Below are 27,682 nucleotides of genomic sequence, written 5' to 3'. Positions count from 1 at the left end.
AGTCTTGCAATTTTTTTCGCTCCCCCCCTTTTCTAAGCCGCTAAGCCTTTAATAGCCGCTAATTCCCCTAAGCCGCTAATAGTGTTGCTTTGCAAGACGAAAAAACCGCTAGACGAAGAGACTCGCGGAACGGATTATTTTCGTCTTGCGAGGCACCACTGTACAAATTCTGAGTATGAAATTGGATACTGAGCAGCATGACACCCTTGCAATATTACAAATACTGAGCACCCCTCGTCCTGGATTTGTGTGTCTGCAATGCTTATGGCACTTCATACCACACAAACGATAATCACAAATAGTTTTCCATTCCAAAGATTCTGAGGTGCTGGAGGGGGAAACATTTAAATATGGTTTATTAATTTTTTACCTATACATACACACAAAAAAGTATATAACTATACAGGGCGGCAGTCAGTGCTAGTCCGATTCTGAGTAGAGCCCTTGAAGTTGTTGGGCATAAATACCGTATTTTTCGTCCCATAGGACGCACCTAGTTTTTTTGGGGGGAAATAAAGGGAAAAAAAGATTCCCAGGTTGGGGAATCCAAACCAGGTCGGGGAACAGCGGGATAGTGGTGCTGCGCCTCCCCGCTGTCCCCCGAGCTTGTGGGGCTGCCCGATGTCTGCCTGAAGCGCGGGGCGCTCTGCTTCAGCGCTCCCCGTGCTCCGGGCAAGCAGGCTGCTATCCGCAGCCTAGGGAGCACTGTGGGAACTCCTGCGGGCTCCCCAGGCTTGCGGATAGCTTCCTGAAGCCTGGAGAATGAGAGGGGTCGGTACGCACCAACCCCTCTCGCTCTCCAAGCTTCAGCGAAAGCCTGCATTTGCCCCATAGGACGCACACAGATTTCCCCTTCATTTTTGGAGGGGAAAAAGTGCGTCCTATAGGGCGAAAAATACGGTAACTTAGGTTCATTAATTTCAGTAGATCTTGGTTGAATACAACCCATACATTATGAATCAATTATTCTTGTGGAACATAATCCTATTACTTTTATTTCATTATTGATAAGTAATTATTCTAACCTGCTGCCTTATAGATTAGTAATAAAGTTTTTCAATGTTTGTTATATTTCGTCTCAACTGCGGGAAAACCTCAAACAATTCGCCTCTCGTAATTCTGCTCCGTGTATGTTGTGAATGTCTCTCTCTGTTTTTGTAACTGGTTTCTGCTTTTTCCTGCCTTACCTGTCTCAGAACCTCTGTGTGAATGAGGAAGTGAGGCACCTGGGAGCCGTCCAGCTCATCAACGACCGTTGTATGGAGATGCAGAAGAATAAACATGGTAGGAAAGTGTCACATGCTGGGAACAATGACTCAAATGGTGCCTAGTGGATTTCAATAAAACAATGAACAGGGTGGTGATACAATGACTACGGCAATCGACACAAGTTAATGTCACAAAGGCAGCTATCTGTAAACAAACAATAAACGTCGATAAAAATTGCAAAAGTAGTTTCTTTCCCAAATAGGTTTTATCTTTTTTAATGTATTTTTATTAAAGATTTTCTTGATTTACAAAAGTATGTGTAATGTCTCTCATATTTTTTTCCATGTAACATTTTTACAAATCAGTTTCATTTGTTGAGACATTAGGAAGAAAAGGGGGAAAGAGGTGGAGGTGGGAAAGGTGAGTGGGGTTGGGTGATGATGTTTCTATTTTACTTAATATATGTAGGGTTTTGTGTCAGCGTTGCTTGTGCAGGTTCTTTGCTGTTCACTTGTGTTCCTTTGGTGGTGAGAGAGGTTGGGGTTGGCCTAGGGTGTGGTTGTTCATTTGTGGTTGGCTGTGGTGGTCTTTGTTTTTGTGTGTGAGTGGGGCGTTTTGGATCAGGTTAGCCATATTGATTTGTATGCTGTTGGTGGATTTTTGTCATTGACATTTTGGGCTGTGTGTGTGATAAAGGGGAACCATACCAGGGTGAAGGCGTCTTCTATTTGTCCCTGTGTCAGTTTCAGTTTATTGGTTAATTTTTTATCGTAAGGCTGTTTCCCATACTATTTGGTACCATTGGTCCATGCTTACTCCTGACAGGTCTCTCCAGTGTCTGGCTATGATGTTTCTGGCTGCTGAAAGTAGGTGGGTTATAAGTTCTTTGTGGTTTAAGTGGGCATTATTGTCTTGGAAGATGTTTAGTAAGACCAATTCTGGGGTGCTTTTTAATACTTGCTTGGTTATTTTACATATTTCTCATATGGTTGTTGTCCAGAATGGTTGGATTTTGGGACACTCCCACCACATGTGGAGGTATGTGCCTGAAATAGGTTTTATCTTAAACAATTGCAAACATAGTAAATAAAAAGTTCGCTTGTATTATATAAGTGGTTCAGTGCTCATTTCTTCTCTTTCCAAAAAAGATCTTATCTTGAACAATTATAAACGCAGTAATAGAGCCCACTTGTGATATACCAGTGATTCAGTGCTCCAACATCGCTAAAGACCTTAGTCATCGAGCTTTGTAGTAAATAAAATTCAAGAGAAGAAAGCATGTACGGTAAATGACTTAAAGCAGGGGTATATCTGTCCCCATCTGCATATTCCCATCGGGAAGAGCATAGAAAGAGGATGGTGTCCTTCAGTTAGTTAAAATGACTTTTGCCATTTTTATGGACATTTATTGTTTATTCACAGGTAGTTGCCTTGGTGGTACTATATAGTGCAATTCAATGGCAGGTTCTACCATCATCAGTAAAGTGGGGCCTGCAGTAAAATGTTGCAGCATGGAGTGCTCCTGTTCAGGGTTCCAGTCAGCCATGTCCCCAGAGCACTTTTATCTCTGCTCAAATTACCCTCAAGGGGAATCGGCCCTCTAGAAAAAACACCTTTGTTTTAGGAAGGGCCCCTTGCACTGCTTTCACTCACGTTCATATGAACGCCTCTTTCCACTTGGCTCTCACAGCTCTTCTTTCTGACCTTTTCCGCTTCCAGAGAAGAGTAATGCAGGAGAGGAGGCAGAAGGGAAGAAAAGGCGAGTGAGCCGAACAGTTTGTCCATTTTACTCCTATGAGCCCATGCAGCTCCTTCGGGATGACGTTCTGGTGGAGGTGAAAGATATCGAGCAGCTGGTGACTCTGGGGAAGGGAATGAAGGCCTGCCCGTATTATGGAAGCCGATATGCTATCCCAGCTGCTCAGGTGAGCCCCACAAAAAAGCAAACCAGCCGCTTTCCTTTAGCCTCAAATTCTTCAGCTGTTGAGCAAGGCAGGTGAAAACCATGGTGCTGCATTTGTGTGTGCCTCAAACACTGGGCTATAAATAAAGTAGGCGAAAGCAGGTTTAGAGCCAAGTACACAAACCTGGACTTCACGTTTGCTAATTGTTAGAATTACCTAAATAGTTTACCTCTCCTAGTATCATCAGTTGCCTTAATTGACTATGTGAAAGACCTAGTCCTGTTGGGAGATAGATAAATTACAGAAATTGCCTCCACCCCATCGCTGCTGATTAATTAAAGTGCTTTCCGTCGGCGGAGGGGACACTGTTGGATATGGCCCAGATCAGATCTACCAAAAGTGATTTAATTGCCTGGCAGCAGAAACCTGGTAGTGCCTGCCTTTTGAATGGTTGCCCTGTTGGAGCAGCGGTAGCAAACGTAGACTGCAGCGCCCATCATTCTTGACCGTTGACCTTGCTAGCTGGGGATGATGGAAGTTGTAGTACAAGATACCTGGAGGGCACCCTATTGCCTAACTCTACTATGGAGGAAAAGGGCTCCGTTTCTTGCCTCCTACCTTATATGCCTCTCCCAGGACCTTTTTGCCTGCTATGCACTGGCAACCTTGGGTTTGCCACTGAAAGTACACTCAGTGGGGACTAGAAAGTAGTCCATGTTTGCAAACGCATCTCGCTCCTTCTTCCTGTTCACACTTAATTTTTGTGTGTGTGTATTGGGAATGCATTTGCACCATGTGTGGTGGACCTTACTTAACTTTAGTCCCATAAATGTGACAAATCACCCTTGTAACCCAAGCCTGTGTCCCTCCTTCAGCTGGTGGTGTTGCCATATCAAATGCTTCTGCACGGAGCTACTAGAAGTGCGTCTGGGATCAAGCTGAAGGATCAGGTGGTGATCATTGATGAAGCCCACAATCTGATAGATACCCTCACCTGCATCTACAGTGCCCAGGTTAGCGGTTCTCAGGTGAGCCAGACCTCCTACTCTGCTTTGTGTTTTTTGGTCTTCCACCATAGAGTTCACATTTCCACAGAGGTGGGTTTTTCTTTTAAGCTGCCTTCAATGCCAACATTTTATTTCTATTATAGCTGTGCTGCGCCCATTCCCAGCTGTTGCAGTACATGGAGCGCTACAGGTAAAGCTATTTACAACTTGAGTTGACATGTTTGAGCACAGTGTGAAACTAGGGTTTTTTGCTATTTACATGACTGCCAATCTATAAAATTAATCAGGCGGCTTACAAAGTAGAAACAAGCACCATAAATGGCCCAGTTTGGACATTATGCTAAAACCAAACCATGGCTTTGCACCAATGAGCAAACATGTGGGCTCTTGGATGTAAGATGGCAGCCACGGCCCGCTTCCCTGGGACCTGCTGCCCCTGTGCTAGGCAGGACTAAGCCATGGTTTGGCTTACTGTTAGACCCAAATCAGAACTTGTGGTTTGTCTCACTCCGGACAAACCATGAGCTGTGACTAAAGGTTTGTTCTTGGTTTACTGCTCTTGGTTTGTCTGGAGTGAGATAAACCACAGTCTTAGGTTTGGATGTAGCACTAGGCTAAACCATGGCTTCGCCTCAGATAGCATAGCAGCAGTAGAACAACATTGCACTGCAGTGCATGTTTTCTCACACGTGCTCAGCCATGTTTTAAAAATTCAGTTGTGGGAAAAGGCAAAAACAAGCCTAAAGCACAGCACTATCTTCTAGCAGAGATAGTGTAAAACAATTTAAAACTATATTCTCCCTTTGCATGATGAAGAAAGGAGGGGGAGCATGCAAGTCCCAAGATGAGGTTGCTCATCCATGAAACAGCAATACGTGGTTTGCTGTTACAGTAAGATGCCAGTCATAGTTGTCTGTCTATACGTGGCAGTGTTTATTCACCACCAAGGGCTTCATTCTCTCCACCAGGGGCATAATTCTAAACCCCAACGTAGCTCTGTTGTGTCAGGAGCACTGCCTGTTCGCATTGAGACACCGTTTTATTTCTGTAATAGGAAGCGCTTGAAAGCAAAGAACCTGATGTACATTAAGCAGATTCTGTTTCTGCTGGAGAAGTTTGTGGCTGTTCTTGGAGGTAAGAGAGAATGTGGGTTTGTTGGTTTCCACTCTGGTGGGAACAGGTTCCTGCTACTTTCCTCAAAGGCATCAAGCCAAACCAGACTTTGAGAGACAGTGTTTGTCTCAAAGGAGGTGAAGCTGATCCCTCATTATATGGGCTCCCATTGCTCTGGGAGCCTCTGAATTTTCTTGTGTGTGAATATGCAAGAGCAATGGATCCCAGAAAAATTTAGGAGAGCCTGAACAGTCCCAGTTGCCTGTGCTGACCTTGTTTCTCCCCTTTCCCCAACCCAGTCCTCCTTCGGTCACCTCTGTTTTCCACTTCTGCCTCAACCTTTTCTCGGTTGCCAGTTTTGTTCATTATAACAGGAAACTATGCAGCTAAATGAAGGTTTTTTTAAGAGATGCATAAAGAGGAATCTGCTTATTGCACGTGGGTCCCCCCCCCCCCCCGGTGTCTGCTCGTGCTTTGGCTATACGCCGTATAATTAAGTCAACTTCCTGTATTTACCGAACTTGCTACCAGCTTAATGTAATCAAATTCCAAATTGCTTGATGAATTATTTTTTAAAAGCATGTACAAATGCAATAAGCCCTTTAATGAGAAGCAAATTGGAATCTGTGTTTAGGGGGGATACAGCCGTGAATGCACAGCACTGGAACGAAACGTTTCCTTCTAGGTGGCAGCCTTGGCGAGTGACAGAACTTCAGAATTGCGTGGCCTCTTAGACATCATCTACTTCTGCCTCTTGCTCAGTGTAGGGGTCTGCAGCTATAGCATCCTTGACAAGTGGTTGGCCATCCCCTGCAATGGAGAGCCCATCATCCCACCTCAAGGCGGTCTATTCCACTGTCAAATAGCTTAGTGTCTTAGTGCCTTCTCAAGTTTGGCTGAAATCTGCGTCCTTTCCATTTCCACCTATGAGTCCTTCTGGAGCAACAGAGGGCAAGTCTGCTCATCTGCAGTTATTTGAAGGCTCTCATGTCTCCCTTTAGTATCTTAACCACATTTTTCACCTGTTCCCTCATATAGACGTGGTTTCCTGATCCCTCACCTGATAGCTCACTTCTGGACACATTCCAGTTTTAAAAAATAAAGAGAAATCATATGTTGAACCCGGAAGTAGACACGGTACTCCAGGTACCAGTTTCTAGGCAGCAGCTGTAAATCATTCTTTTTACGTCAGAATCCTAAGCATGGCAACTCGGAAGTCACCCCCTGTTTTCAGTGGCATGTGTGGTCTAATATGTGCACTTAGGATTCCTCCTTTGTCATCTTAGCTCCCTGTTTAGGATTTTTCGGGAAACAGCGCTTTTAATTCAGAGTGGCTTTTTTGTAAGCCATTTCTCATTGCTCTGCTCTTCTTTGTGTTCTACAGGAAATATAAATCAGAATCCAAACACTCAGAGCATTCCACAAGCAGGTACGTCATGCCTCCAATGTCTGAAATGACATGGGTCAGCTGGAGATATGGGGTACCTAACTGGAAGTGAATAAGCAATATCTCTCTAGGAGAATTCATTCTTTCTCTCTTTCCCGTCCACTCAGGGGTGCAGCTGAAATCTATCAATGACTTTCTGTTCCAGTGCCAGATAGACAACATCAACCTCTTCAAGGTTAGGAATGCATTGGTTTGTTCCAGTGTCTGGAATTGTGCTGATAGGATTTGTGTGAAGCTGAGAACTCACATCCAAGCTCTGAAGAATGTTTTGTTGTTTTTGTTTCAACTACTTATTTGTATTTTTAGCTTGTGAACCACCCTGAGATCTTTTGATGAAAGGTGGTATATAAATCATAATAATAATAATAATAATAATAATAATAATATGCACTGTTTCCAAATCAAAACATACTGCATTCCAGTATGTGTTTTTATTTTCTCCTCTGGCCTTGTTAAGCAACGAAGTTTAAAGTGGTGGTGTTCCCTTTAGTCAGCTCCCCCTGTTTTCATGAACAAGAAGTTCCAGGTGTCATCCACAGTGCGGGGGGTGGGGCCTCCTGATATTCAGGGATGGGAAAGTGAGTGGTAGCATGCGAGAAGGCCTATTCCTGGCTGTGGAATGCCCTCCCCATGGAAGTAAGGACAATAGGAAACTGCCTTATACCAAATTGTTCCATCTAGCACTGTATCGTCTTCACTAACTGGCAATGGCTCTCCAGAATTTCAGGCAGAGGATGTTCCCAGCCCTCCTTGGAGATGCCAGGCATTGAACCTGGGGCCTTTTGCATGCAAATCAGATTCCCCACCACTGAGCTCTGGCCCTGCCCTGGCATTGACAACATTCTCCTTCCGGTGCCAGCTTAAAACATAACCTGTTTTCCCAGGCGTTTATGTGAGATAGGTCTGCTTGAATTATCCACAGCATCTTCTGAGTTTATTTTAATAGATATTCTCTACACTGGTTTGTAGTATTACACTTTTAAAAACTTATGCATAGGGTTTCTTGAATTTCTTTCCTGCCCATCAGCATAAGGTCTTTGGGCAGGTGAAAACAATATAAAAACGCAGTATTAAAACCAATTCAAACAGTTTACAAACGGAATGTCAGGTGTCAAAGGCAGGCAGCAGAAGCTAAGTAAGGTAACCTATTCTGGAAATGGCTGCACTTGAGGCTCGGATCTAAATATTTTAAATATGCAAAATTGGATATTATAACAGACCTCTTGTTTCCACCAGAGGTCTTTAGGCTTTACCAGACCCAGGGACCACTCAACCAGTGGTGTGGGACCCATTTCAAATTTATTTGGACCCCCCCCCCCAGTTTATTATTTTGGTCAATTCCCTCTTTTATCCTCTATTGAAACCTGGCCTGATCTAACCAGAATGATAATATAAAATGGGCTACTCTGTTTCTGACTGTGTGTCAGCTCTGCTCTTATTTGGAGAAGCATTAAAAATTATATACTCCATGCATGCAAACCTAGCACATCAGGAAGGGGGGGAAACGTTTACCCCACTTCCTCTCTACGGTGCTGGTTTCCTACTGGCAAGGCACATACTCCATCTTTCCAGAAGAAAATGCATGTGTATGTTACTTAACAATGATCAAGGACTTTCTCCTCCTGGAAGAGCCAGCCACAGGCTTGGCAGTGTCAGAGTGGCAACTCTCAAAGCTTGAGCATCCTTGGAGCGTGGTAGGAATCTTTTGGAGGACTGCTTGCTTCTGCCTCTTACAAATCCACCTCTCACTTAAACCTGTGAAGTGAAGTGTAGTTCAGTCTTCTGCTGGAGCAAGTAATAAAAGTAGTTGAGTTGTGACAGTTGAACAGAGGCGGCTGGGATATGGAGCTAAGCAAATAAGATGAGTAAGAGCATTCCATTGTGTGTTCTCTCTTTTCCAACAGGTTCAACACTACTGTGCGAAAAGCCTCATCAGCAGGAAGGTATTGTTCTTTCTGCCTTTTATTCTGCTAGAATGGGGGCAGGTACTTTCTGCTCAGATGCCTGCACAAAAGCTGCTTGTTGCTGCAACATTTTTGCAGGTTTCTCTCTGCAGTCTTGGGGACTAGAAACTCCCCCCCCCCCTTTCTCCCCTGTAAAGAAAATCCGAGGTACTTAATGGAACTGATTTCTGCAATTTCACACAAAAGGTCACTTATATGAAGTTGCTCTGAATGGTTGCCAGTTCGAATTTTCAGAGCAAAAAGGTAGCACTGGGGGGGGGGCTATTTTCTGGGGGGAAATTAATAATGAAAATATTGGTGTGTTCCCCCCCCCCCCCCCGGTCTGCTCCTATATTTGCTGCTGCTTTGATACCGTTTTATCCCTGGTTAGGGCTTCTGTCTCCTTACTCTTTTTAAAAAAATGTTTTTATACGATTTTCAAATGTAACAAGCAGAACATCGAAGTAAAAAAATAATTAAAACAGCCACAAAGAGGAATAAAAATGCAAGAAAATAATAATACAGCAACAACAACAACAAGCTTAACAAAGAATGAATAGCATAAAATACATTTCATCTCCTTTCTACAGTGATCACAGCCAATTGGGCATCACTTTATAGCCAAACCTGTACATTGTCTGAATGTAGAAGTTGCAGTGGGTTCTAAAGTTGTTGTTTTTTACCATGCAAGATTCTGCAGACTTTGCAGGAAAGGTCCCTGAGCGTAGAATCAGTTGTCATGGGCAATACCTTAATACTACTTCTAATCTGTCTACATTTTGGCAGCTCTTTGGCTTTGTTGAAAGGTACGGGGCGTCTGGAGCTCTGAAAACTCGGAAAGAAGACCAGAAGATATCGGGCTTGCAGAATTTCCTGCAAACTTTGAACAAGAGGCAAGAGAAGGAAGGTGGGCTCAGGTGTTGAGTTGTGAAATGGGCTAGAAAAGGCAGAACCAATTATAATGGTTGCCAGTTCAGTGATTTCGTAACCCTATGGGGATGCTGGTGTATCTGTGGAGCTCCTCTCCCTGTGTGTGTTGCCCTTCCTCTCAATGGAATCAGACGACCCACATGTATTCTTTTACATGTATGGGTTTGCTCACTGTGGAAATGAATGGGGCCTTTTCAAGCATGCAAGAGCTTCTGGTCCATGTGGACCAGGGTGTGTCCGTTCACCCTGAGGAGCAAGTTAATTTACTGAAGCTGTTTCCTGAATGCCTTTTCTTCATTTAGGGGGAAACAGCTTGAATTTTTTCCTTTCCAAAATAAATTAAGTTTTGATGGGGCTGTGGGCATTTTTACACAGGGCACTTAGACAACGAGCAGAAAACTTGCATTGGCAAGAGTTTCATCAGTTTCTCTGCTTGATCTCATTAACAATTTTCAGATGTGGTATGAACGAAAATGGTCTTCTGAGCTTGTTACCCTCCTAGCTGCTGAGCATCCCCTGCCTTTGTGGCACTAAGTTCACCAGCTGAGGTTGCTCTTTTGGTCTGCAGGGACTCAACACAGCTCCCCTGGAGAGGCTGAGGATGAGCAGCCAAAAATGGCATCTCCCCTAATGCACATTGAGGGGTTCCTGGCTGCGCTCACAAATGCAAACCAAGATGGAAGAGTCATCCTCACCCGGCAAGGTACGGGGCAAGTCGACAGGCGTATGTTTTAAGTACATTATTTAACTAACTAAAATTGCAGTTGCTGGTACAGATGAGGCCTGGGCCAAGGATTGAAAAGCCACTTGCTTCTGTGAGAAGCCACTCTCTCCTTGAGAGAGTTGCCCCCCCCCCCCAGTTTAGTTCAAAGCAGCCTGAAAATCCGCAAGGATCTGTTTGCTTGGAGCCAGATGTGGGACAGGAAAACCAACAGTGCTCTTCTGGTACAGGCAGCAATGCTGCTGTCAAACCACCCCCCTCTCCAACGCTCTCAAAATGTATCTTTAGGTGAAATTACAGTGTTGGGTAGATGGATGGCCCACTGTCAGGGATGCTTTAGCTGAGATTCCTGCAATGCTGGGGATTGGACTAGTTGGCTCTTGGGGTCCCTTCCAATTCTATGATTCTGTTTTCCTTTTCCAGGCACTTTAGCTCTGAGCAGCCTCAAGTTTCTTCTTCTGAATCCAGCGGTGCACTTTGCCCAGGTGCTGAAAGAGTGTCGGGCCGTGGTCATTGCTGGAGGCACCATGCAGCCGGTGAGAGACATTTCTTGACATCTCTAGACTTTGGTCTGGTCTGAGTAGCGGTTGCTTACAAGCAGGCAGTGGTAGAAGGGGCTACATGCTGTCTTTAGGAAGCTGTGAACTCACACTGAAGGTTAACCAATGAAGTTGCACTGCTTTTATCCTAGTTGCAGAATTTGGAGCAGGAAGTATTGTAACCTTGGTGATAGATGGGACCCATCAATCACCATGCACATAAAGAGGGGGCAGGGGAAAGCTCACATAATGCACTTCAGAATGCCCTCCTTTGGGTAACAATTTTATGTCAGATTCTTCCTCTCCTATCATGTTATCAAAGGATCAGGAAAATCTGAATTAAGTAAGCGTTGGAGGGGGAATGATGACAACAGTATGTGGATGGTGTCAAACACTTGCACAACTGGAGACCCCCCCAAATCCACTTTAAACTGGTGGTGTACACAACCTAAGCAATACACAACCTAAATCTCCATAACTTTTATGGAGCAGGCCCTTCCTGGCAAAAGAACAGAATCTGCTAGGTTTATAAGGTGCCTCCTTGAGTCTTTGGCTCACATCATCATCATCATCATCATCATCATCATCATTATTATTATTATTTATTAGAAGCTTGACATTCAAGCCTGTGCTTCTTTGCCCTATTTCTTCAGGCTGCCTGCTGCTTTTGATAACTCCTGGATCCTTAGCCTCTTGTGTTTGACCTTCAAGCGGTGATCTTGCCAGGAGGGTTCATTTCAGAAAAATCAGGATTTCAGTAACACCATGGTGGCAGGACCAGTCTCTGCCAGGCTTTTTGCATCTGAGCCCCAGCTGCTGGCAGTGTATAAGTGGAGCTGCAGAATATAGGGGGTGGGGAAAGGAGTAAACCTTGGGTGTATAGCTAACCAGCAAACCCAGTTGGAAGGGGGCTGTGCTGTCTTGCTTGTTTCAGAAGTCAGGGAGGAATGTTTTCGTTCTGCTTTCCTGCTTAAGGTGTGTGCATGTGTACACACACACACACACACACACACACACACACACACACACACGAGTTCCCAAATTCAATCGCTGGCATCTCCACATAGGGCTGGGAATGTTCACGGTCTGAAACCCTGTAGAGCTGCCGTCAGTCAGTGGGCACAATGCCGAGGTACATGAAGCCAGTGGTCTCACCTGGTCTGAGTCAGCTTCATATGGTCGTATAACTAGGTATGAAAATTGTTGGCATGGATTTCTTTACAGCCCCATAGCTCTAAGCTGTACTATACGAGGCCAGTACAAGCCCATTCATAAGTGGGGAAGAGGGAGGAGGATGGGCTTTGACAACGCATAGCTCAGTTGGTAGAGCATGAGACATCGTGGGTTCGAGCCCCCCGTTGGGCAAGCTTACAATACTTCCTGCCCCAAATTCTGCAACTAGGATAAAAACAGTGCAACTTCATTAGTTCATGATTATGGAGCTGCACTGGCTTCCAGTGCTCTGTCTCCAAGGCCTTAGCATTGGTTTATAAAGCCCAAAGCAACCTGGGTTCTGCGTACTGTGAGAGAGGACTGCAGCTCAGTGGTAGAGCATCTCTGCGTGTGGAAGGCTCCAGGTTCAGTCCCCGGCATCTCTAAGTAGGGCTGGTAGAAGACCTCTACCTGAAACCCTGGAGAGCTGCTGCCAGTCAGTGTAGACAGTACTAAGCTAGATGGACCAATTGCTTGACTCTGTATAAGGCAGCTTCCTATGTACTTAAAAAGGCCACCTTATTACCTTGACCACTGCACAGTCTTCGTATTCGGCCACTAAGGCATGTCAGCTGTCCATGACAAGAAGTTGTGCATGGAGTGTGGTGTCATGGGGACTGTGGAACTCTCTGCCTCATGAAATCAAGCTGGCACCATCTGCTATGAGCTTTAGGTGCCAACTATAAAAGGCTTAGTTACTTCAGCAAACCTTCTTAAGAAAAAATGATGCATTTGCTTTAAAAAAACATTGTTAGATGACCCATTTTGTCCTTGCTGTTCTCTTGAATATATCTTGCTTCGGTTTTTTGCTTTTTTAGGATGTCTCACTTTTAACCGAGATCTGATAGTGTTCTCCTAGCAGTGCAGCAATAAAACAGTTAGCACATTTGCAAAGCTAAGCTGGGTTTGGTATGGTGTCAAACTGGATGGGATTCTGCAGTTTCCTGCATTGCAGGGGGTTGGGCTAGATGACCCCAGGGGTCCCTTCCAACTCTAATGGTTCTGTGTTTGCAATATAGAAAGGAATAAAATAAACAAAATCTGACGATGTGATGAAGGAGCCACTTGGTGGCAGTACTGTACTTCATTTCCTAGCATGGCCAGTGGGACTGAGGGAGACAGAGTTGCACCATCTGGAAAAGCAAGTCAGATGGGACAGAAATAAGAGAAATGGTCAGGGTATGCGCTGTATTCCTGAAATGTGGGAAGGCACAAGCTTTGCAATGGTCTTGTGGCCATTTACTCTTCTGGATGCAGCCTAATAATTACACACCAACCTTGTGGTGCAAATGCCACTTTGGTCTTCCACATATGGCACACGACTGCTTGGTGTCACAGTTCAGTTGTGATGTTGACAACCTGCTGGTGTACAGCCAGCCTTAAGGATAGTTTGCAAATCTGGGTTTGTCTTGCCACGCAGGCATTATCTGAAGGACTTTTCACTGAGGGTTTCTGAATGTTATTTTTGAACGTTACTTATTTTAGGCTGCCTTTCTGAACAAAGTTCTGTTTGAGGCATTTATAGAGCATAAAATCAAGATAATACAACATTAATAATTTAAAGCTTTTTTTAAGTTCCAAAAAATTCAAAGTAAGCAACAGTAGTTTAAAACATAGTGGAGCCCAGAAAAAAATTTAAGAAAAGACCACACACCAAAGAGGTAAATTTATTAGAAAGTTGTTCTCTTACTCGTGTGCTCTGGAGATGCAATGGAAAGAGTTGGGCCTGCTCTTTGTTTTGCTTATTTATTTTATTAGGTGCATTTATAACCCACCTTTCATTTTAGCAGATTCCCAGGGCAGATGACAAGATACAGATTCAATAAAATTGCAGAAAAACAGCTATAAATCATAAAAGCTAGCTCGACAGCAGCTAAAGTCACAGGGCAGGCTAGCAACCACAGCTGAATATTACTATAGTGAACCATTGAAATATTTGCCTTGTGGGTGAAAGAGATTCTGGGAGGTTCTGTAGGCATCTCAGAAACAGGGAAGCGATATGCTGGTTCAGTCTCTTGAATGGCTTCTTCCCCTGGTGCAATGGGTCAGTGTGTCTGACTGGACCATAGTTTGCTAAGGGAGCTCATTCCTTGCATGCAGGACACCCAGGTCCAGTTCTTGCAATTTACACTTAAAAAGATCTCAACTAGCAGAGCTCTTTAGAGCTGCTGCCAGCAGAGTAGACAATATTGGGCTCTATGGACAAGTAGCATGAACTGGTATATATACAGCAGCTTCCTACATAGGTAGCAGGATTTGGTTTCTGGGTAGGAGGACTTGGGTGACCTTGGCCAAAATCAAGGGGGAGAGCACATGAGCCCATCTAGCCCTGCCTATTGCTTGAGCCTTCCTGTTTTTTTATGAAATCCTTGTGACTTGCAGGTGGCCGATTTCCGGGAGCAGCTGCTTGTCTGCGCTGGTGTTGGTGCCGACAGGATCGAGGAGTTCTCCTGCGGTGAGTCTCGGAGACGGAAAGGAAAGGAGTGCTTTTAAAATTACTGTTATCATCCAGCAAATTGCAGTGGGCAGATGGACCCTGCTTGCCTGTTGCTATGGCACTGTGTGTAGCAAAATGTTCCTTGCTCCATCCTTGCCTGCCAAAATGCTGCAGCCCAGTGGCCTCCCCCTCCAGCACCACTTTACATGGGGAATCCCTGGCAGCATCCACAGTGGCGAATGCAGCTGTACTTGCAATAAGCTGAAAGCAAAAGGGCCAGAACTGCTGTCTCCCTCCCTCCACTTTAAAAGCCCAAGATGGAAAATGCAACGATGGCTGTAAGTTCCAGTGAACTAACTAGGGCTTCCTGCCATATGAACATGACTGTAGGACAGGGACATCATGTTTGGGACAAGTGGGACCTGCAGCAACAAAACACTGCTCCCATTCAGGGTTCCAGCCAGCCATGCCTGCTTCCAGCAGACTCCAATCCATGCCCCCCCAATTCAGTTGTCATTCCTTGCCCACTGAGAATTTGTCTTCATTGGACTGTTTGTGTGTGTGTGTGTGTGTGTGGTGTCCACTTAGGCTTTCTCTCTCTCTTTTTGTCCTCCTCAAACCTTGGGGTTTCCCTAAGCATTCCTACCTCCCCCAGTTTTGTTTGTGGGTGGTGCGCTTTTGGCTGTGTAAGGGTTCACACTTGGGTAATCGAATTTGCTATTAGCATATGATAGTTAAGAGCCAAATGATCTTTCTCTCCTGCTTGCCAAAGTAGGAGTGATTCAGGGCATTGTTTCAAGGACCCGTTTCTTCAGGAGGAGAGAATCTTGAAGGCGTGGGTGTTGCCATGGAAATATGCCTGTTTACAGATGTCCAGGCTGAGAAGAAATGTCACGAAATCAGCAGTCAGCGTGGCTCATGCCAGTCCCCAGACAGAATCAGTGCTCGCTGTGAGAATCCACAGCTACTTGTGTTATGCACAGGTGTCAGTGCCAAACTCACATCCCACCTTCCTTTCCGTGTCACCCCTTCAGTTGTGACTTTCAAGTGTTCAGTCAGGGAGTAAGGAATCCTTGCTCCAATTAAATTACACCTTGTGTTTTTAGTGGCTCTCTTTAAGGTGACTCTACCACACAATTTAGGGACGCGGGTGGCGCTGTGGGTTAAACCAGAGCCTAGGACTTGCTGATCGGAAGGTCGGCGGTTCGAATCCCTGCGACGGAGTGAGCTCCTGTTGCTCGGTCCCTGCTCCTGCCAACCTAGCAGTTCGAAAGCACGTCAAAGTGCAAGTAGATAAATAGGTACCGCTCCAGCGGGAAGGTAAACAGCGTTTCCATGCGCTGCTTTGATTCACCAGAAGCGGCTTAGTCATGCTGGCCACATGACCCAGAAGCTGTATGCCGGCTCCCTTGGCCAGTAAAGCGAGATGAGCACTGCAACCCCAGAGTCGGCCATGACTGGACCTAATAGTCAGGGGTCCCTTTACCTTTACCACACAATTTGCTTGACCACTAAAATCTGTTGGTGACCTGTGGGTCCAGAGGTGGGCTCAGATACGGCTTTGCTTCCACGCGGCTATGAAGAGGGATGGCTGTTCAGCTTCACTGCCTCTCATTCCTTCTGCCTGCTTATATGTTGTCAGGTCACGTGATTCCCCCAGACAACATTTTACCCATCATCCTCTGCAGCGGCCCATCCAACCAGCAGCTGGAATTCACCTATGAGAAGCGAGGCCTACCTCAGATGGTCAGTATCCGTCCCATTACTTTGACTGTTCAAGATATGTCTCTTCATGTTTTGAGCTTGCTGGGGGGGGGGGGGGGGAGATGCAACAGGCCTTGCTGGATCAGACCAGGCACTCATCGTGCCCAGCATTCTGTTATCACAGCAGCTGTTTGGATGTAGCAAACTTATTCCATTCCGATAGCCTTTTCAGAACTGGCAATGCGCTCCGTACAAAACAATAAGCCACTGCTAGGACAAACGAGGTGAAGGAGGGAGGCTTTTGTTTTGTTTTTTAAAAATATTTTTATTAGTAATTTCAACCTAACATTTTATCAAAAAACACATCATCCTTAAAAATCCCCCCTATTTTCCCCTTCCTCCTCCCCAAAATATAGTCCCCCCTCCCCCCAGACTTCCCTCAGCTCCTCTCTCTGGTTTATCAACATATGTTATTTTCTGCATGTTACAAAACTGTGCAGATCCTTAATTTATCTATCTAGATGTTATCAATAAGAACTTTGTGAATGTTTATTCAACAGGCAGTGGCTTTTGAATCCGGTGCCCTAAAGATTGTGGTGGCTTCTTTTCTCTCTTTAGATGGCTGAGGTGGGGCGGATCCTTTGCAACCTGTGCAACGTCGTCCCTGGGGGCGTGGTGTGCTTCTTCCCCTCTTACGAGTACGAGAAGCAGGTTTATACGCATTGGGAGAAGACCGGGGTGCTTACCCAGCTGGCCTCTAAAAAGAAGGTAATTGCTCGGCCGGGTGCTGCTGGTGCTTTTAAGCAGAAGCCATTCGTTCCGGAATCAAACCATTATTGGCTGATTACAGTCCTCTGCTCTGTTTTTTGTTCCCTCTCCTTGAGTTGTTCCCGCTGCCTGCACAGTGAAGCAGAGAGGATGTTTGTTTATATGTCCAATTCCCCTCCACCCTCCCGCCCCCCTCCCAATAATGAATAAGCAATACTTGCTGGGCGGCTGATTGGTGTACTTGGGTCTAAATTAGATTAAGCGCTGCTCCATGCTTTCTCAAAGCGCAGCAAGCTTGGCTCGTTGGCAGCGGAGGCAGACGAGAGCCCAGAGATGAGGGCCATTTGAAATTTATTTTGCAAATCGAAAATTAAGCTTCTGTAACCTGGAGAGCTAAATCCTGAGAGTTCATTGTGAGCACAACAAATCATGAGCAAACGGGACATATGGCATTGCATAATAAAAACCCATTCAGTTGTGTGTGCACAATTCTCAATTTGTGTCCCCATAACCAGGTTGCCCAGGACCCAATTGAGGAGCATCACAGTCAATTGGGGATTTGAACCTTAGTTTCCTACTGACAAAATCTGTGTTTTTAATTAAAAATAAATAAAAGCATAGGGAAGATCCTCTTGTTGTGATGGTGCAGATGCTACACAGGTCTGAAGAGGGTTATTCCGGTACCAAGTCTCTTGTCGTCTTCCTCCATGTTTCCTGCTATAATGCTGCCTGAACTGGTTGTGCCAAAGGAGCAGTTAATTCTCAGTGGGGAAGCTGAGACCTCCATATTTGGTCAGATTCACCTGATTCTTGTCTAATCTGTAGTGAATTTAGAAACAGCTGCTGGAATATTTTGGACCAAGGTTGAGTTGTTTTTGCTACTGCCTGGAGGTGTAATGTTGCTACACTTACTGAATAGAAATTCTGGGGTGGGTTTTTTTGGTGTGTTTTTTCGTATTCTGTTAAGTTTGTTTGCTATTTTGAAATTGTTCTTGCAGTGGTTGATCCTATGATGTATTGCTGATCTCCTTGTATTAAGCAACTTTCAGCATGATTTCTGTGTGCAGAAAGACAACATGCTACTACAGTGGTACCTCGGGTTAAGTACTTAATTCGTTCCAGAGGTCTGTTCTTAACCTGAAACTGTTCTTAACCTGAAGCACCACTTTAGCTAATGCACAATTTCTGTTCTCATCCTGAAGCAAAGTTCTTAACCAGAGGTACTATTTCTGGGTTAGTGGAGTCTGTAACCTGAAGCGTATGTAACCTGAGGTACCACTGTAAACTGATAATGATAATGTGCTTTGTGTAAGTTCAGCATCTCTCCATCAACTGATGTTTTCTGCATTTTTTAAACAGATATTTCAGGAACCAAAGCGAGCAAACCAGGTGGAGCAGGTGTTGGCTGAATATGCCAAGTGCATCAAGGTGAGAGCCATGGGGCTGGCAGGCTGCTAAGGTACTTAGTGGGAAAAGGCAGTGCTCTTGTATCAGCTCAGCCAAACGGCCACTCTGCTACTTTGGACCAGAGGTGGGCTCATTTCCCAGCCTTTAACCACCCACCCCCTGGGGGCGGGGCTTTCTTTTATGCAGCGTTGCAGCCAATCAGGAGGCCCCATGACAGGAGCGCTGCTGTTCTCTGTTGTTGGTGGGAAAATGAGCGAAGGAATCAATTTTTCTGATGACCTGGGAAGGTAAATGACTGGCTTGCGATAGGAGATGTGCAAATCCCACCCCCAGTAACCCTTTCTCCCCTGTGCAGTTCTGCAGCTGAAATACTTTCTTGTAGTTCCAAGTTTTTGATTTTGGCAGTGAGGTAGAGGGGCAAAGGAAATGTTTTGCCGTAGTTTGTTTTTTGTTTTTGCTGGAAGCCTCCCAGAACGGCCGGGGCAGCCTAGTCGGATGGGTGACATATAAATAATAAAATCATTAAATGCATAGACTGGAGACTTGCAGCCTCTGGATGTTGGAAGGACTTCCTTAAGCGATGATTTGCCTTTAGCAAGATGTGGCCGTTTCCTCTTAAGGCTCGTCCTACCCCACTGTTACTTAGAGGACTAAAATAGGTCTCAGAAATTGAATTGAGCCAGAAGTGCTCCTAGAGGCACAGGTTTTCACAGGGAGCAAACTTGCGCTAGATTAAACCTCCTTCTCCACACCCCCACGGCAAAAAATGGTTGCCCGAATTCTGTTTCAGTTTATTTGAAAGTTTCCTGAGCTCTTATGCATAATTCCAGGAGGAGGAAAACTGTCTTGCATCTAATGTACTTGCTTCACAATCCTATTAATGCAGTGTTAGGATGAAACATGGCCTCTTTGACATTTTCCTGCTAAAAGGGGCATTGTGGTATTATTACAAAAGCTAACGAAATACCTGTGGTTGGTGGGTGTCTGTCTTTCTCTCTTGTCTCCCCCTGCCTCCCATCCCTAGGTGTGTGATCATGGTGGGCATGCCTTACCCCAACATCAAGTCTCCAGAACTTCAAGAGAAAATGGCATACCTTGACAAGACTATGGTAACTGTCCACCCCTTTCCACTCTTGCTGGATCCGCTTTGCAATGTGGCAAAGCAGTTTAGGGACACGCTTGCATTATGGATAACTCTTTTCATAGCCATGTACCTTTTTGTTGTTCTTGGGAAAGAGCTATTTCCCCACCACCACCTCCCCCCCCCCATTGGCCACCCAAATTAGAAAGTTAATGTTGCTCCTTTGAAACCCGAAGTGCTTAAACACAGACACACACACGCTTCATTCATCTTAAGTGAGAGAGGCTTGTAATTATTCCCCCTTCTTACATGAGGTTAACAGCTTGGTCCTTGTAATGGAATTTAACTACTGCAGTATCAAATTAGTGGCTGGTAACAGAGGCTCATAGCATCAGGCAGAACAGCGCTTAGGGCTTCTTCACGGGGAGCTCATAAGGCAGCCTCAGCTGAAAACTTTATTACATCTGAGGCGAGGGGGAAACTGTGCACAGTTCCTCTTAGGTGGCTGATTCATTGCTCCTTGATACTGTGACATGATTCACTCATCGTGCATGAGCCGTGCATGTTGTTTTAATTGCCCTTAATGTCCCTGGCTGTTTATTGGCTTGGGAATGAGATAGTACTGTTGCTTTCATGATGTAAGGGTGTTTTTGAGGGGGTTCTTCTTTGGTAAATCAGGCAGGATGTCTGTTTGTACCTCAAGCAGCACATTTCCATGCTCAGTTCCTGGGACACCTCTTATTTTTGCTTCTTATGCAGGGCCCAAATCAAGATGGACTCTCAGGCTTTGAAATTCATTTGCCATTACCTTATTTGAAAGCTAAGCACCTAGACAGGTGTTTCCCCATTATTTAGGATAGCTCCCTACTGTGTACCTTTGAAAACTGACTCTTTCTTTTACCCTTTCTTCAAGCCCAGCTCCAGCTAGTACTGGTTATGCAACCTGACTTGGCTGGCAGGCCAAAATGTAGTTCAAGTCCTTGCTGCTTTCAGACCTGCTCTGGTGCTGCCCTCTGAAACTGCTGCTGCGTTGAGGGTGGGTAGCCAGGAAGGCTCTTGACTCTGGGGATACTTTGCTCATTCTTAACCCTCCTCTGTCATCTTGGTTTCCCTCCTCCAGCCAAAAACCACAGGCCAGGCACCAGGCAGAACTCTGATTGAGAACTTGTGCATGAAAGCGGTCAACCAGTCAATAGGTAAGTGCAGAATTCGCAAGTGGGTTTTTATGTTCTCCAACAGAGCCGTGATGGTGGCTTCCTGTGGGTTGGCAGGGTTTAGAAGCAGCTATTTCTGATGCATGTAGCCTAAACCTCAAGCAACAAGAACAAAAGTACCAACTTGTCAATAATATTGTTCAGTCCTCAAGCTGCCATCCGTCACGTTAACCCAGCCTTGTAATCTCCCCATAGCAGTAACTGGACAAGGAAGCTTTTGTAAGTCAGAAGAGGAACTGGTTTTCTTTTTCATGCAGCTGTTATTATCATATGTGGGGGGGGGGGGGAGAGGACAGTAATTCTGTGGACATGTGTAAGGTTGCCTTAGTGCATCACATGGGCTGCTCCTGCTGTAATAAGTTGACAGCTGAGTGATTTGTGTGTGTGTCTTCTCTTAACAGGGAGAGCAATTCGCCATCAAAAAGACTTTGCCAGCATTGTGCTCTTAGATCACAGGTATGCCCGCCCAGCTATTTTCAACAAACTACCTCAGTGGATCAAGAGCAGGACTCAGACCAAACCTGTCTTTGGGCCAGCCTTTGCAGCACTAAGAAAGGTGAGTCACAATGCCAAGCTCTGCTTATTGCAACACACACACACACACACACACACACACACACACACACGGAATGAGACTCTTGGCATTGCTAAGATACCGTAGCCTGCAATGGTTGGTTTATGAGGATGTGTGGAACACCAGCTCACCAACATCATCACATGCCTGCCTTCTTTCTTAAATCTAGTTAGACATAAAATTTATGGAAATTTAGAAGCTATTGAAAGGGGGGAAATACTTTTTCCTCCGGTTTTTTCCATGTCATTTTATTTCTTGATTTGGTGCATTTCCAAGCATAGACCAGGTTCCCCCTCCCGACATGCTGCAGAAAATGGAAGAAGTGTAAGAAAGCAAGAGGAGTTGGAGGCTGTATTGAGCAAAGCTCTTGCCACCATGTTGCAGGAGGGATGTGCTTGGCTGAATTCCAGGCTGCATTTCTTGGCCTTGTTGTCCAGTCAAATGCAGAAGTGGTGTTACCATCGCTTACGTTTTTGTCTTTTGAATTTTTGGCCCAACATATTTGCAGCAGCATGAATTGGATGGCAACAATATTAACGTTGCTCAGTTCTTTCTCCCACTCCCAAGTTCTTTGAGGCCTAGTTAAGAGGGCAGAAACATGCACCGGCTGTGCCAATGAGAGGGCCACAAAGAAGGCACTGAATCCTTCTCCATTGGGACAATGGCAGTGCCCTTCAAGAGGCAGAAATATATCTTGCACTTACATTTGAGAGTATACAGCTTGGTGCTTGCTTGTCCTTGGTGTATGTGTTTTGTAATGATACCGTACATAGTTTTACGAAGAGGTCCTCCTGTTAAGAGTTTCAGAAATCATTTTAGGAGACCAAATATATTAACACCTGGCCTTAAACATTTGTGTATTGTTTGGAAAGAAGATATTTCGTAATCCTTTTTTCCCTTCAATTTTTTTTGGGGGAAAACCAAAAAGAGGCTTGGGGAAAAGTCCTCCCCCCCCCCGAGTTTTTCCATTCCTCTAGGCTGTCACCTCTCTACATCCAGTCCATGGGGGTGGCCCTGCCTAGCAGCTTCCTCTTGTGTCGCCTCAGTGTTGGCATTGTAGACCTCGGTGGGAGAAATACTTGGAACTAGTTAGTTCTGCCTCCCCCCTCCCCAGTTCCAGCAGGTGCTTAACACCTGCTCATGGCTTGGCTGTTGGGATTGTTCTCCTTGCTGCTTCTGGTGGTTCCACACCTGATGTTATTTCCATTTTCTGTTCTGCAGTTTCATGTGGAGAAGAGATCAAGTTGTGAGTCTTTACCCTTCAGATAACGGAAATGCTTGCAGCTGCCTCATCCCTCTGTGTGAAGTGCCTTCAGTGTTTATTGTTTTTGAATTTCTCAATAGCTAAAGCATTCTTTCAAACTTTATGCTTAAGGAGTTTTGTGTTGCCACGCCTTTAGGCATGTTGCACTATGAGTTCAGGTTACAGAAGCCCTGTGGGAGGAGAGGGGTGCTCTTCTATTTGTGCTAGACAAGAGTTGCTCTGTTCCTGAGGGTAAGTGAGCAGCTGTATCCCTTGTGATGTATCCCTTGTTCATTAGTCCTCCCCCCCCTCGCATATTTGCACAGTGGTGGTTCTGGGCCCCCCTCTCTCTTGTCATCTCTATAGATAAGGGCTGCCATACGTCTGGATTTTCCCGGACATTACTGTCAACGTTTCCCTTTTTTAAAGGGAAATTCCCTTATTCCGAATAGGATTCCTCGCAAGGAAAGGGAAAAGTTGACAGCTATGCCTGGATCTCAGACAAGTCAATGGAAAAATCGTGTTTTTGGTTTTGGAGGGAGAGAAAACCCAAGCAGAGGTTTTGGAGAATTGTAGAGGTCTGTTTTAAATATGCTTTAAAGCGTGAGAAGCCAAAGCTTCTTTCCCCTTCCCCTCTGCTCGAATGTGACCAACTACAAAGTGAAAGAGAGCGAACGTGTGTCAGGAGGACACTGACTGGGGTCACTTCAGCTTTTGAAGCTGTAAGCCTGGCTGATGAGAAGTTTAAACTGAATAAATCCTTTCAGCAAAGCTTTCAGCTTGCTTATCTGAACTTTAAGCAAAAAAGTTCCTGTTGTCAGAGCAACAGCCACAGGACTGGTGAAGTAGTTACTGGTCCATCCAGGGAAGAAGACAAGCTGTGTCTTGCGATCCATTTTTCCCCTTTTAAAGCCTCATTAAAGAAGGCACAGATCTTGCATGCATGCAAGAACTAAAGAACCAAAGGCTTCATTAAACCACTTGCTCTTTACAGCCCTCCATGCATTAAAAGTGGGACCCACCTTTTACAGTTCCTCAAGTATTATATAAATGGGAGACCATAATATACAAAGCCATTTGATAGCTAAGAACTCTCGGCCAATTATACGTCCCTGTTAAAGATGCATCCAGCCGTTAAGTGCTCCCCAGAGCAACTAGAAAGAGCTTCCACTGCCTTAACCTAATGTGACCATAAGCAAATGTAATCTTTCTTCCACAAAGAGGAGAAGTAGATTTACCTCCTGTATATGATGATCTCCTATTGTTTGGGGGCAGAGAAGAGAAAACTGGAGAGTGAGGTTTTTTTATACTACAGTAGTGTAATTAAGCTTCTCCTGTGGCCATTCAAATGGGGCAAGGCGTATGTGTATCTGTCCCCAAAAAGCTTAGTGGCACCGGCTGCCCAAAAAAGTGGCATCACCCCTGTCTTCCTGGGTATCAGATTTTTAATTCTGTCTTTTACATTCTGCACTGAAGATACATAGCAGAAAACAAATCAGCAGTTAACTTGCATCTGACTTTTAAAAAATCAGTACTCCATTGCATTGACAGGGCAGGGTGCTGCTTCCTTGCACAGCCGACTACATAGAAAAGTGGGCTGAGAGAGAAAATAAAAAGCCTCTCCCAGTCCTTATGCACCCTTCAAAGACCATGTCTCTCCCCCCTGCAGGCCTCAGACCAAGGAGATAAATTTTTTTTTGCTGACCATAACGGCTCTTTCATGCATCCCATCCCATTGCAGGGGCAGCTCTTCTCAGAAGTAGAGAAACTAACCTGACTTTGGTCTTCTGAGCATGAGCAGTGGGTCCTGCAGAGAGGGCAACTTGAGATGGGCGGAAGCAGCAGCTGTCCATCAATAAGCATACTTGGCAAGAGTTAGAAACAAGCCAGAACGGGGAAAAGGGAAAGACAAGCATCCGATCTCTGGATGAGACCAGTGCATCCCTGAACAGAGGCCGCCCCTTGCTGAAGTTCTTTCTTCAGCCCAGCAGTCGTCCCAGGTTAACAGTATGGAAGTGAACTCACAACAAAGTCCCAAGAGCAGATCTAGGACTCCCAGTCATCTTCATCCTCTTCGCCAGCTGGCTGCTGGGGTGGCGGCAGAGGGGGGATCGTATCTGAGATGCGGCCGAAGGCGCCCGCTGGCACGTTGGGGGTGTTGCTGTCTCCTCCAGCTGCAGGCCCTTTGCCGGAGATGCCTGCGTTGGGGGGGAAAGGAAAGCACACGCTGCATGAAGCCAGTGGCAGCCGGTGAGCTAGAGGGCAAGGGAAGCAAGCTAGCTCAGCAAACAGAAGCAGGGTGAACCGGGAAGCCGCCTGTCGAATCCTGTGCCAGTCCCAGGAAAGGAAGGCTTAAGGCAGGGACAGAGAACATTTGGCTCTCCAAGCTGCTTTTGCACTATAGCAGCCCCCTGTCCCAGCCAGCATAGCCAGTTGTCAGGGGTAATGGGAGAGAGAAATTCCTCATTACGGGCTTAATGGGAGGAGAATGCCTCATAGTCCTCAGAGAACACCATGGTCAGGCCTGGACCTAATCCCCCTAGCAAGTATTTTGCCTTGCCACTGCTCATGTTTCCTTCTCAGGAACTCAAGGACTCCAGTATGCCTGCAGCAGTTCAGCATTTGGGACTTTAGAGAAAAGTATTATGCAGGGCCTGGAGAAAGTGGATACAGAAGACTTTATCTAACACTAGAACTTGTGGACATCCAACAAGGCTGAATGTTGGAATAACTTAGGTCAGGTAAAAGCTTTAAAAGAGGATTTTGGACAAATTCATGGAGGAGGACGAGGAGGGCTGTCAACGTGGAGGCAGTAATTTGTCCGCATACCATGGGAAGGGCAGAGAGCTCTTGTGCTTGTGTTCTGTTTGCTGCTGTCCTAGAGGCATCTGGTTGGCCACTGAGAGCAGGATGCTGGACTAGATGGGCCATTGGCCTGATCCAGCAGGCTCTTCTTATTATGTACAGTCACCACAGCCAAGTCAGCAAAAAGCAATCTGGTGTTGCATCTTCCATGCTATTTTGCTGCACGTGGATTTCCAGACTGTTGCAGTGAGTTTTACATTAAGAAACACAGTTGGAGCCTGTTTCACTTGGTAGGGGGCTACAGATTTTGCTCCAGATATAACAGATCTGGGAGCAAACTGAATCATTGTGGTGGAGAGGCGAGAGAAGAGGCCTGCTGTTGCAGTGCACCCACTACAGAAGTCTTCTAGCTGTGCTTGATTTGGCAAACCCTGCCAATCTTTTGGGAGTGACATTATACCTTTCTAATGCAGATGAAACCTAGAGACGGTGTGAATATTCATAGCAGGGCTGGGTGCATCTGGTTTGAACAGGTCAGCCCCAATTTAAGCGAAAGGGAGCCATCCATTGAGCTGCTCCATTCAAGCTGGGCTTGCCGCTTGTCACCCCTGCTGCCATGCCCTCCTTGCCCCTTTCCCCCACCCAAAAGGGCCTTAAAACCCTGGGGAAGGAGGAAGAGTTAACAAGCAGCAGAGGGCAAGAAGAGCAGCTTAGCTGGGATATCTGAGTGTTCATATCCAACACTTGAGAAACCTCTTGACATTATCTGAGTGACTGATTAGTTTGGAACACTTCGAGAATCCAAATTCATTTTGACGGGGGCAAAAAATACCTCTTAACAGCAAGCCACCCGCTTGACAGAACTTGCAGAGCAGCAGGTAATTCTACTAGTCAGCATGAGACCCTCCCTGCTGGACAGGAGGGTGCAAAAGTCCCATCTAGTCCAGCATTTCCCACAGTGGCCTGGGACGTGGAGTGCACCTGACTTTCCTCCCCAATGGGGAATCTCTCTCTCTCACACACAACTGATTTTGAAGGTTTGAAAAAAGTGCTGGGGGGAATCTAAATCTGCATAATGTGTAACTTGGCTCTGAACCTCTTGATCAACTGCAAGAAGAAAGCCATACTTTCTGCCGTCAGGAGGCTCCCTAACTTTCTGCCTTGCTAGAAACCTGGAGAGGGAACAGTTTGACGCATCTTAACATACCTTTGCGCCGGAGGACCAGTTTGTTGAAGAGATCTGACATGAGGTCTCCACCCTGCTCTGTGGCTCTCACTGGGGGGAAACAAAACCGCAAATACAAAATCAGACCGACGATAACGGAATGCAGAAAGTAGCGCAAGTCTGCTGGCAAATATATATATATAGTACTTGACAGACATCATTTTTTAAAAGACAATGGGAGACCTGGTGGGATTGCTCTACCTGCACCGCTCTGAAAGTCGATAGCAATATTGGTATACAATACATGGGCAGGGGTGTGAGTGTGTTGCAGTGCCAAAAGAGCACAGAAACCGGGTCCAGAGCTTTCCTTTTAAAAAGCAACAAGGTTCTAGCTCTCATGGCTGGGCAGATGGGGACAAAGCCTAGCATTAGTTGACTCAAACCGCCTTGTCCTTGTCTCCCTGCCACCTGCCCTGCCAGACCAAATGCCCTATTAGCGCCACACAGCTTATTTGAACCAAGCCTAAGGAAATGCAAGGCTGTGATGTAGCCCAAGCATAGAGTGAAGAGGGCTTAGAAAAAGGCTAGGGCATGTTTTTAAGAGGCCACTTCCTCTAACCTGCCTCCTTGGTTCTCAGTATGAGAATGCTTCCCATAATAACCTTTCTAATCAGCAGCCAAGTCATTCCTAAGGAAATGCAGTAGTGTAGTCTTGCAGTTGGAGGTTAAACATGTTCAGTAAATACAGGGCCCAGTCTGCTGGGGGGGGGGGGCACCTTAAGCTCTGCCATGTTTGATCCCATTTGACACAATCCATTGGTTCTGACTGGGGGGGGAAACAGAACGGGGAGAGCAGCCAGCACCTTGTTCTTGCTCCTTCTGCTTCTTCTTTTCCAGCTTCCGCTCTTTGACGCTGCGGAGGTTGGCCTTCCCAATGCCACCAGCCTGGCGGATGGACTCCAGCAGAGTGGCCCTGCCGCTCGACGGGTTCACAACCTCCTTTGGCGCCCCCTGAACAGCAGCTGCAGAGAGGGAGAGAAATGGGCTCTTCAAAATACCCCCAATGTGGTCCCCAGCAGTGACTGCCTGCCTGAATTGGCTTTGGGACCAGTCCAAAAGGATGCTGCAAGATGCCTTGCTAAAGAGCTCTGCTGTTTTTGCCCTGGGAGCTTTGGAGTTCTAGTGTCGTGGATTTCTGAGCCACTCCACTCCCTCCCTCAAGGTCCCCCTGCTCTCTAGGTGCAAATCCCAGAGGAGGG

The 27,682-nt window shown here is 45.8% G+C and overlaps 2 protein-coding genes across 10 annotated transcripts in view; one reads left to right on the top strand and one right to left on the bottom strand.

The window, feature by feature from the left end:
* DDX11 (DEAD/H-box helicase 11) overlaps positions 1–22,572 on the top strand; it is a 35,023-nt gene extending 12,451 nt beyond the window's left edge. For all 6 annotated transcript variants that reach the window (XM_083700109.1, XM_083700110.1, XM_083700112.1 and 3 more), the window contains 20 exons: positions 1,197–1,284; positions 2,929–3,134; positions 3,989–4,141; positions 4,264–4,310; positions 5,175–5,254; positions 6,618–6,662; positions 6,788–6,855; positions 8,585–8,623; positions 9,410–9,530; positions 10,122–10,256; positions 10,698–10,810; positions 14,408–14,480; positions 16,105–16,208; positions 16,785–16,934; positions 18,294–18,362; positions 18,528–18,628; positions 19,366–19,450; positions 20,543–20,618; positions 21,038–21,192; positions 22,432–22,572. In XM_083700109.1, the coding sequence (XP_083556235.1) occupies positions 1,197–1,284; positions 2,929–3,134; positions 3,989–4,141; positions 4,264–4,310; positions 5,175–5,254; positions 6,618–6,662; positions 6,788–6,855; positions 8,585–8,623; positions 9,410–9,530; positions 10,122–10,256; positions 10,698–10,810; positions 14,408–14,480; positions 16,105–16,208; positions 16,785–16,934; positions 18,294–18,362; positions 18,528–18,628; positions 19,366–19,450; positions 20,543–20,618; positions 21,038–21,192; positions 22,432–22,479 (1,956 nt within the window). In that variant the 3' untranslated portion in view covers positions 22,480–22,572. The remainder of the gene's footprint in view (positions 1–1,196; positions 1,285–2,928; positions 3,135–3,988; positions 4,142–4,263; positions 4,311–5,174; positions 5,255–6,617; positions 6,663–6,787; positions 6,856–8,584; positions 8,624–9,409; positions 9,531–10,121; positions 10,257–10,697; positions 10,811–14,407; positions 14,481–16,104; positions 16,209–16,784; positions 16,935–18,293; positions 18,363–18,527; positions 18,629–19,365; positions 19,451–20,542; positions 20,619–21,037; positions 21,193–22,431) is intronic.
* The window catches only part of WASHC1 (WASH complex subunit 1), a 67,093-nt gene continuing 53,766 nt past the window's right edge, over positions 14,356–27,682 (bottom strand). For 2 of the 4 annotated variants that reach the window (XM_083700650.1, XM_083700647.1), the window contains exons 9-11: positions 27,287–27,445; positions 26,466–26,534; positions 23,881–24,651 (exon numbers count right to left, since the gene is read on the bottom strand). In XM_083700650.1, coding sequence (XP_083556776.1) covers positions 24,500–24,651; positions 26,466–26,534; positions 27,287–27,445 — 380 coding nt within the window. In that variant the 3' untranslated portion in view covers positions 23,881–24,499. Of the gene's footprint in view, positions 14,487–21,312; positions 22,002–23,880; positions 24,652–26,465; positions 26,535–27,286; positions 27,446–27,682 lie in introns of those variants that run through there. The other 2 variants (XM_083700648.1, XM_083700649.1) reach the window with 2 other exon arrangements.

This window comes from Podarcis gaigeae (genome assembly GCF_964106915.1).
Source record: "Podarcis gaigeae genome assembly, chromosome: 10".
Lineage (NCBI taxonomy): Eukaryota > Metazoa > Chordata > Lepidosauria > Squamata > Lacertidae > Podarcis > Podarcis gaigeae.
The sequence above is the reverse complement of the archived record's forward strand: the minus strand, read 5'-3'. Positions and strand labels throughout refer to the sequence as shown.